The 11,257-nt window shown below is 33.7% G+C and overlaps 1 protein-coding gene across 1 annotated transcript; it reads left to right on the top strand.

Moving 5' to 3' along the window:
- Positions 1-987: 987 nt before the first annotated feature.
- LOC134270910 (piggyBac transposable element-derived protein 4-like) lies at positions 988-2,593 on the top strand. Its single transcript, XM_062753164.1, has 2 exons — positions 988-1,576; positions 2,307-2,593. The coding sequence occupies exons 1-2, from the start codon at positions 1,225-1,227 to the stop codon at positions 2,447-2,449; spliced, it is 495 nt and encodes a 164-aa protein (XP_062609148.1). The 5' UTR covers positions 988-1,224; the 3' UTR covers positions 2,450-2,593.
- The last annotated feature ends 8,664 nt before the right edge of the window (positions 2,594-11,257 follow it).

The following is an 11,257-nucleotide window of genomic DNA, read 5'->3' as shown; positions in this document are numbered from 1 at the left end:
ATCCCAAAGCGAAACAGTCCAAATTACAGGTGAATTTTGCATTTCACCCTACGAACCAAAATTTTCTTATTACGTATAATTTGTTTAATAAAATGATTCAAAACTAGATGAACGAGTCCTTTAAATATTGAAACTCTTTAAATCTAGGAATAAAGTCAACAAAGTGCAACTTAGGTTGCGTATGTCTTTAAATGCAATACTGATAACAAAAAACAAATCATAAGGCCACACAAATAAAATTTTAATGTTTTTCGGACCCACGCGCTCGTATTTTTTCAAAACTGTACAAAATATAATTTTTTTATATATATTTATTGTCAATAACATACAAATATCTTATAATGATATATAAAAACAATTAATAAGCTATTTTACATATTTATCTATAACATTTGAAAAGTTGGTGATATCATAATAATATTAGTTTAAATTTCCCGCACCATGGGAATTCAGTACTATTTCATGTTTCATTTCCGCCACATTTATCGTATTTTTAATCTGCTTACTCTGCAAATTAAAAAAAATATAATTGTCTGCTCATTTTTTTCATGCTCTGCCTTAAAAGTTTGCTCATTAAAAGTAATACATGTACTGTTAAAATTTAACCGCTAATTACCCGCTCTTACTTTTTTCATTAAATGTCCGACGAACATGAAATTCAATTGGTGTGGCCTCATGAATAAATATTACTTTACAGACCTGATGGCAAAATTCGACCACTCATCGACCACTTCAGCCGTGTCGCCAATTATTTCTACACGCCGGACAGGAATATTTGTGTTGATGAGTCATTAATTGGCACTAGAGGTCGAACCTCAATGCTGCAATACATACCCTCTAAAGCTGCAAAGTTTGGTGTTAAGTTCTGGGTATTGGCTGAAAGCGCTACTGGATATGTTGCTCACTTAAAATGCTACTTGGGTAAAACCTTTACACCAACTTCAAATATGTTGCAAGGAACAGAGGTAGTATTACAACTTTTAAAAAATTGTAATTTACTCCGGAAAGGTTACCATGTTGTTTGCGACAGCTTTTTTGTAGTTTTGATTTGGCAAGAAGGTTGATTGACATGGGTACATATTTGACAGGGACACTACGATCCAACAGAAAAATGCCCCTTTCAATCAAAAACGCATATGTGGGACCAAATGAAAGTGTTTATGTCAGACAGGGTGACATTTTGGCCGCGGCTTACAAAGGAAGGGAGGGAAAAAGCCTGTAAGAATGTTAAGTACATTCATGAATGCCGAAAACTCCAACGGAAAGCCAAAAATAGTACATCATTACAATATGAACATGGGGGGAGTTGATGGAGCTGACATGTTATTGCATTTTTACAATGATAATCGAAAGTCAACTAAAGTTCGGAAGAAACTTGCGTTTAATATCATACACAGAATGTGCAGTAATGCATATATTTTGTATAAAAAAAATACGTCAGACATGCCAATAAAACCCAGATTGAGATTTGTACAGGAGGTTATAGAGGAGATCAGTAGAGAACATCATGCTAATAGAGGAAAGCCTGTTAGAGGGGTGATTAGGAATAGGAATATTGGGATACAACCTATTCAAGGTAAATAAACTTTGTATTATTTTAACTCTTTACAACTTAGTGAACTGTTATGCAACATACACTGAATGTTCACGTCATAGAAATAGAAATTTTCCATTTCCCCGCAAACACGTTTTAGCGTGGTACACGTTTCTCTAAAGTTTAGCGTAAATAATATTCTGCAGTTATATTTTAATACATAAATAACTTTTCTTATTTTTTGAGATTTTTGCAAGTATAAAATAGAAGGAAATTGGCATTAAATTAAAGATTAAATGAACATTTTGAAGTGCGTGAAAATGCGTGATTGCGGGGAAACGGTATATGCGTGATTTTGCGTTAGAAATAGGAAATGGTATATGAGTAAAAATGCCTGACTGTAGGGAAAGGGGTTAAGTTATATCTTATGGTTAATTTGTTGACACCCCTCAGCCTAATTAAACATAGGCTACGGTCTCTGAAGGTCTGTAACATAATTCAAATTTGCATCCTTGTCGTTTATTTTGTCCACATTATATACATAAAAACAAGTAAAAACTATTAATAAACACAAGTACGTATATGGGTATGAAATTCTGTGAATGGTTTGTTGACCTTTGATTGAATAAAATTGATAAACCTTTAATCTAAATAAATAATATTTAAATCAGACTGTCTTTAATCTTGAGACCTAAATCCATTTTTGAAGATATATGATAAGTTATAGCTTGCTGTAAGGGAAGCGAATTATTAACACTCTTTTATACTGCAGGTAACAAAGAAAAGGATTGCATCGTGTGTTCCGATCGCTCAACAGGGCAACGACGACGATCAAGATCGCAATGTAGAAGTTGCCGCAGAGGCCTACACTTTGCCTGTTCGGACAGGCATGTTTGTCCAGAAGAAGAAGAATAGTTTGGACTTGCGGCACTTAATTATGTTTTTATTTTTTACCAATGTTTGATTTTAGCAATCTGAGTAAAACATAAAAGTACTTGTCAATTCTACAATGTATCATTACAAACTTTTTTTTTATTATTTCCCGACACTTAATTTTATTTGATGTCCATCACCGTGCTTCAGGATAATCTAAAGTAAATCCCCGGCCGTCACCACAATGTGACGAATATATCCAGGGTATCAACATATCATTTAATTTCTATGAAATACTTGATTCTGATTGGTTGAAAAATTCTTTTGATACCTGCATCAATAAAATCTAGAGTTCGCTTGCACTAAGCAGCCGGAACTACTTGGCAGTCTCTACATGTATATTTCCCGCTTCCAGGTTACTTACTTCTTGAAGGAATAATAAAATAATTTTACTTCAATAAATATTTTCCTGAATTTCGAAATCTGTCCGTTATGTTCCTGACTTATTTTCTACTTTCGTTTCTTGTTGAATTATCGCCCTTTGCTAAACAAATCAAATCGTCTGCATAACAACAGTACAGTTTTGGGAAAGAAAGAGAGAAATCGACATAATTTTGTAAAATGTTTGGCTTTGAGATGTCTGGTATGAACAATAGAATTCTGAAGAAACGTTTTTTATGCTACCAAAGAGAGGAAAACCATTAATCTGTTAAATTTTGGGAAACGGATGATCGTGAAAAACGACACTGCATGAATGAGGACATATTCGTTTAATCTAACACAGTCGACGGCAGACTCTTTCAGTTTTACAGCATTGACAGGTTGTGATACGTACAGTAACATGTGTATTTATGATATATTCAGATGAAAAGATGTGCAAATAGAAATCCAAAATTTCTGTGACCAACTGTTAGGATATTTGAGTAGCTTCCCTTTACATTTACGAACTTAGATAACTTACCAGGGAAAATATACCGATTGGGATAACACAAAGGTAAGTTTTTTTGTGTTAAAGAACTGTAAATTATTTCAGAGAATGTTGGTAATGCCAAGACAACATTTGAGAACGTTTCCTCGTTTGAGCCATTTTGAATTTCAGCAACGTTAACGTTGTTGTAATGTATTCGTGCGCACTGTTTTTGATGCGTAAATTTAATAGAAAGCTGAAAGAAAGTTTCGTTTTATTTATTCAAAATCATAATTAAATGATAACAAATGAATGTAATATTTTTTCCTTTGATCGATGTATTAAAGAAAAATTTGGACAGAAAACTTTTTCATCAATGCGCGTAGCGCATTGATGAAGTTTTCCGTCCAAATTTTTCTTTGATACATCGATCAAAGGAAAAAAATATTACATTCATTTCTTAAATGAAAAGCCATACTTGGGGCTCGCTTTGCACTAGAACTTACGACTAAGACCAAAATTTAATTCTGTTTATAACTTATTAAATTTGTTTATATTGAAAATCGTTTTTGAAAGGAATGGAATAATATATTTTACAATGGCATTTTTAAACAAAATCATTTATTTTGCAAAAATTTATAATCACTAAAGAGTTTGGGTTTTCGTCGTTAGTAAAAACTGTTCATAAGCAGGCCCCGATCTCTATTTTTCGTTGCTCAACAATATTATAATAAAAATTATACAAAAAAAAAATAAATAAACATAAAATAAATAAATAAAATAAAAATCTAATAAAATATGGAGCTCAGATGCGCAAATTTTAATGACCAAAACCTAAACTATTATGATGCTTGATATTTTTCCGGAAGATTGTATTAAAAAAGACAGGTGCGATTTACGTTATGAATAAAACGTAATCGCGTTTTTTTTAAAATAACGTCACAAATGTCAAAACGTCATGTATCTACGTATGACGTTACGTATTTGGCAATTCAAAGATTTACGTTGGCATCTATCTTTTCACACATACTGATGTTATACTAGTACACATTATATTCCTGCTAACAATATTACATGAGGACATATTGATCTTCAACACATAAAGCACAAAATTACTATTTTTAACAACATTAATTTAATCATTGAATTCATATTTTCGGATGTAGTCGGTCCTTAAACACATCTGGCCGTGCCGTCAAATTGAATATAGCGCGTTTTCATTGCTTTTATTTAGATTATCTAATTTCTCCTCTACATAATTCCTTATTTCGTCAATCTTTATTGTGAATTAAGCGCTATTCAAAACTGGTATGTCTAATAGACGTAAGAGCTGTTTATGGCTTTGCAAAGATAAATAACGCAAACAAACATTGAAAGGGGAAAAAAGACAAGCTAATTTAAAACGCACATTTGTTGCATTTAATTTACAGTTATTTAACAGTGTAGGGTTATAGTTTTTCAATTTAAATTGAGTCAAAACAACATACATTTTGGTGTTCTAGAGTATTGAAAATGCATATAATTCCTTCAGGGTATTCTAACGCGCGGTGACAAGGTTTCGCGTGTGTTATAGAGATTTAAACGTCATGGATTTTTAAATATTTACATTCGCTGTGTTTTTCTTGTAAACCAACTGTGAAATTGATTTGAAAACCATTTTCGTGTATACTCAAGGAAGGTATACTCAAGTGTAGAAATATACACGGAGAAACGTGCGTTAACGTGACGTCACAATGAGGCTGCAGCGACGTTAGTACAAATGCAACGATATAGCGCGCTTCATGAAATATGCCTACGTGACAAGTCTGTGTGATTCATACACCAATAACACACACAAAACTGAAAAACATTCCTTAATTATAAAGAAAGAAAAAATTATATTCCATAGATTACACTGTGTGCTCCATTGATTTAATTTAACGAATAAGTACTGCAGCCTGGTTTATAATTATCTAATCACTGAAACATATTCTTACATGTATTCATTTCTATGTAATTGTTGTTTAATACATTCTATTCTAAAACATGTAGCTTCTTTTACATTGCTGATTAGTTCTTTTCTAAGAGACTCTTTATAAGATTGTAAAGCACCGTGTAAATCTCCCACAACCTGCTGACAGATTCCAAGTATCTGCCAGGATAAGTCGCTGCTATCTGAAGAAATATATCTCTCATCATGGCAGAGTAACAATGTCTGTAGTTCTCGTATCAACTGTAGACACTGAAATCTATTACCTAGTCTATAGTGAGATAACACTGACAACATTTCTAACAATACAAATGGACATATTCTTAAGAGTCCAAATCCATTTTGTTGACTCACATTCTGTTCTAAACATAATTCAATACAGGGGTTATTATTAAATAAATTCACATCATCCACACAGGCTTTTCCCATCCTTCTAGACAAAGACAAATTACCTACAGCTTCATTGTACCTTTCCCTATCAACAGTGTCGTACATAACGAATTCCTGTGACAGTCTTTCTTTTGCTAGATAAGTTATGCGAACAGTCTTGTTATATCTCCTTGTGCTATGGTACATGTAATACAATGCCAGGTAAAGAAAATAAAACAAAGGACCTAATCTTGATGCCATCCATCTTCAACATGCCACAAATAACTGTATCTAGAGAATAGACTGTGTGCGTGAAACATAAAGTACTGTTTGTCATTATGAAAGATATACCTACAAGAATCTGAACAGTACAGTACTGTAATATTAGCAACTAGTATGTTGAAATTGATAAATTTGACATCATGTTAATTTATTTTAAATGAAGATAAGAACCCCATGTATGTCGACCAAAAAAGTAAATGTAAATATTTCAGACATCACACACTTATCTTAATCTACAATATTTAAGGAATGACTCTAATTCTTGGCCAAATTATTCGATTATAACCTGGTTTGGGTCAGTTTACGCTTTACGCGGATTATAAAAAAGCGTAAACTGAAGCGGATTATAAAGCGTAAACTGTCCCAAACCAGGTAATCATCGAGTAATTTGGCCAAGAATTAGAGTCATTCCTTATAATTTAATTTTAAAATAATTAAACAACTGTTAGTGTAAAATTGTGTTGTTTTTTATGAGTTCAAATTTGCCGCTCTATAATACATCCCTAGTAACGGAAGTGATATGAAACAAGAGGAGGTAATAACTGATATACAGATCTAGCAGCAATGATGTTTGTGTACACAAGGTTAAATCGAGCTACTGTTTGAAGTTAAAGGTACGTTTATTAAATCTGGAATTTCTCATGAATTACAAGGACAGGAAATGATGGGATTGTTTGGATACAGATGATTCAGCTGGTTGTCAAGGGGATGTTTCCCCATACCGAACCAGGTTATTAAGAAATAATTTGCGTTCCTTTTTGGTAATCAACCAATGAGAGACTAGAACACAAACAAAATTAAATTATTTAAGAATTCTCCCTCAGCAGGAGATAACACAAAGAACAGGCTACTGAGGGCTGGTTCTAGGATTGATCTGAGAGTCGGACTCAGCAGTAGAAATGACTCGTTCATTCCAAAATACTAGTAAAGCTGTTGTAAAAGAGATACACATGCAAAGCCAACTACATTGTTAGGGAAATCCCTATAAACACAATGTATGAGATACTGGTATTTAAAAAACACCCAAAAGCAATCCAGTAAATTAATATTTCGTTTGAAGCAGTTTTATTATAATCTAATTTACTTTAAAAACATAACTTTATGAAACCATCGTTCTCGCAAATTTTTCACAATAGGACACATTTGAAAAAAAGGACCAGACAACTTTCCATGCAAATGGGAAGTAGCTATTACTATTGGTAGTGACCAAAACTATAATTTCTCCTATATTTACGATAATTATGAATAGTTTCAAAATAATTTGAAAGAGAATATTTTCAGAAGTCCGTAACAGAGAAATTGTGTATGGTTCATGGTACACACTAGTTGTTGCTCGAATTGAGAAAATAATATATATTCTCCATTCGAGTTCGTTACATGTAGGATTCAAATCAACTTTACTTCCAATAGGCATACAATGACATTCATGTGCTAGATTTTTTTTTCAAACACAGGTACAGTCACACAGTTGTGCCTCTGGCATCTATAAACCCAACTGCTTAATTGTGAAGGCCAAGGAAAAAGTGCTACACAGTAAACAAAAAGCTTACATTGTGCAAAATTAAGGAGAAAAGAGGACACTTGATTTTTACATCAATATGGAAACCAGAGGCTACTTATTTTGTACATCAATAGGGAAAACAGAGGTCATGTTATATTGTACATACTGGTGACTCTCGATGGCTCAAACCCCGATTTCTCGAAGTGAACCTCTGGTCCTGTTTTTTTTCCTCTATATAACTAAGCAAATTTACTGCTGCTCTCTGGTACTTCTATTTCTCGAAGTTTTGTATCTCTCGAACAAAGACCTGGGTCCCATGGAATCATCTTCAAGTAAGTAAATAATGTATTTATTTCCATAGTTTTGTCCAGAAGGCATAAATAACTGAATAGATAGAGAAATTTCTAAATGATAGTCGAACAATCAATGAATATTAATTATGTTGATAGGAATATGATTTTCATACAAATAAACATAAAAAATATATTACAGAATAAACAAGAGGCCCAAGGGCCTTGAATCGCTCTTCTGATAAATTGTACAACTTATCACTTTTAATTGAAGCCTCTAACCCTAAAGTATCCTAAGACCCAAGTTGCATTACCTGACAAAGTTTGATGATTCTTAGCCAATTAGGACTACTTTTTGGTCTACATTCTTGGAAAATCCAAAATGCATCAACTGACAAAGTTTGATTATTCTAAGCCAATAAATACCTAATATACTTAAATATAACAATAAAATGTCGAAAGTAGGTCATCGTGACCTACATTTTAGTCGACATTTTTCAGAGTCCCAAGATGCATCTGCTGACCAAGTTTGATAATTCTAAGCCAATAAATACCTGAGATATTCAAAAGTAGGTCACTGTGACCTACTTTGTTGTCAACATTCTCTGAAAACCCAAGAGGCATCAACTGACAAAGTATGATGATTCTAAATCCATAAGTTCCGGTAAATACTTAAATATAGCCATAAAATTTGAAAGTAGGGCATTGTGACCTACATTTTGGTTGACATTTTTTAGAGTCCCAAGATGCATCTGCTGACCAAGTTTGATAATTCTAAGCCAATAAATATCTTAGATATTTAAAAGTAGGTCACCATGACCTACTTTTTGGTCGACATTCTCCGAAAACCCAAGAGGCATCAACTGACAAAGTTTGATGATTCTAAACCGATAAGTACTAGAGATACATAAATGTATCCATAAAATGTCAAAAGTAAGTCACTGTGACCTACTTTGTGGTCGACATTCTCCAAAAACCCAAGATGCATCAACTGACAAAGTTTGATGATTCTAAGCCAATAAGTACCGGAGATACTTAATAATAGCCATAAAATGTCGAAAGTAGGTCACCATGACCTAATTTTTGGTCGTCACTCTCCGAAAACCCAAGATGCATCAACTCACAAAGTTTGATGACTCTAAGCCAATAAATACCTTAGATGCTTAAATATAGCCATAAAATGTCGAAAGTAGGTCACCGTGACCTACATTTTGGCTGACATTTTTCAGAATCTCCAAGATGCATCTCCTGACCAAGTTTGATGATCGTAGGTCTGAAGGTAATCAAAATATGCCTTTTTAACAATTTGAAAACAAATGTCTGCAAAATTCTAAAAGAAGGTCACAGTGACCTACTTTTTCTTAAATATGTTTTAAGGTCCCAAGATGCAGCAAATTACAAGATTTGATGATTCTAACCCTTTCAGTGCCTGAAATAATAGGATTAAATGTTTTAAAAAGGATAAGTCATAAAATTCAAAAAGTAGGTCACGGTGACCTACTTTTAAGTTGACGTTGTTCAAGGACCCAAGATGCATCAACTGACTAAGTTTGATGATCATAGGCCTTAAAGTGTTCAAAATATGGCTTCAAATCATTTTGAAAACAAATGCCCGCAAAATTAAAAAAGTAGGTCACCGTGACCTACTTTTGGGTTAACATGATGTGAAGTCCAGAGAGGCATCAACTTACAAGATTTGATGATCCTAGTCCTTATAGTAAGTAAAATATAAACATTTTTATTAATTGTTAATTTAGGTCAACTTTAAAGTGACCTTGAGACCACGCCCTTTGCCCCAGGGTCATGCCTTGAACAATTTTTAATCTTCAACATATCCTGATCCTTGTATGTAAGTTTTGTGAAAATCTGCTTAGTGGTTCTGGAGAAGATTTTTTTAGCAACCAGTACTTTTGGTTTTGTTTTCCTGATTATCTCCCCTTGTTTTAGGGTCCCAACCTTTATTTTAGTATAAATGGTAGCCCTTGGGCCAAGGATACCCTGTGACAAATTTGACACTGATTGGGCAAGGGGTTCTTGAGTTATGGCCCATATTCTTAAAAGGTAACGCACACCGCACGACGCACACCGCACGACGCACACCGCACAAATGGCCATAGTATTAGCTCTTTGAGCCTTTGGCTCAGAAGAGCTAATAATACATGTACAAGAGACTAGTATTGTTATTTCTCATGACACATCTTTTTTTAAAACAGTTATGAATATAATATTAAAAATCTTTTGATAACATTTATGATTTTCTTTACTCATTAGCAACATAAACTTGTGCCTATTACATGTAGATTAATTTGATACCAATTCTTTCAGATAGTATTTATAGTCTCTAAACATAGGTAATCAGAGATTACAGAGCTCACCTCAACGTGTGTTGTCTTTAAGTAAGGCAAATTAAGTCACACAATTAATTAACAAAAAGTGTACATCCAAAAATGCAAAATTTATGCAATTTTGATACTTTGGAATAGACCTATATAAAAACTTAAAACTAGTTCTTCACCATGAAAATGTAATTAAAATCCAGCATCAGAAGCAAGATTGAGAGTTTTCATCCCTTGATGCATCATTTGTGCAGCTGGTTTATATAAGCCTTATAGTTTCTTGGTGATAGACTTGCACCCATAACTTTTACGAGGTCTATTATCTGGAAAATGTATGTCGAATTCAGCATCTGAAGCAAGTCCATTAGTGTACATCCTAAGATGTATCATCCATGCAAGTTTGGTCAACATAGGGCTTAAAGTTACTTGCAAATGAAACCTGTATAAAAAAAATTAACCTTTCCACTAATCCAGAAAATGTAGGTCAGATTCAGCATCCAAAGCCAGCCTAGTAGAATGCACCCTTAGATGTACCATCCATGCAAGTTTGGTCATTAAAGGGCTCAAAGTTACTTGGAAATGAATCCTGCACCATAAACTTTAACCTGTTTACTAATCCAGAAAATGCTGGTCAGATTCAGCATCCGAAGCAAGGCTGATAGTATGCATCCTAAGATGTACCATCCATGCAAGTTTAGTTGTTATAGGGTTCATAGTACCTTGGAAATGAAACCTGCACCAAAAACTTTAACCTGTTTACTCAACCGGAAAATGTAGGTCAGATTCAGCATCCGAAGCAGGTCTTGTAATATGCATCCTAAGATGTACCATCCATGCAAGTTTGGTCATTATATGTCTCATAGTAACTTGGAAATGAAACCTGCACCAAAAACTTTAACCTGTTCACTCAACAAGAAAATGTAGGTCAGATTCAGCATCCGAAGCAAGTCTAGTAGAATACATCCTAAGATGTACCATCCATGCAAGTTTGGTCATTATAGGGCTCAAAGTATCTTTGAAATGAAACCTTCACCAAAAACTTTAACCTGTTCACTCAACTGGAAAATGTAGGTCAGATTCAGCATCTGAAGCAAGGCTGGTAGTATGCATCCTAAGATGTACCATCCATGCAAGTTTAGTCGTTATAGGGTTCATAGTACCTTGGAAATGAAACCTGCACCAAAAATTTTAACCTG

This window comes from Saccostrea cucullata, unplaced genomic scaffold (assembly GCF_032062105.1).
Source record: "Saccostrea cucullata isolate Sc308-1 unplaced genomic scaffold, CSIRO_AGI_Scuc_v1 ctg18900, whole genome shotgun sequence".
In the NCBI taxonomy this organism is placed as follows: Eukaryota; Metazoa; Mollusca; class Bivalvia; order Ostreida; family Ostreidae; genus Saccostrea; species Saccostrea cuccullata.
The sequence above is the reverse complement of the archived record's forward strand: the minus strand, read 5'-3'. Positions and strand labels throughout refer to the sequence as shown.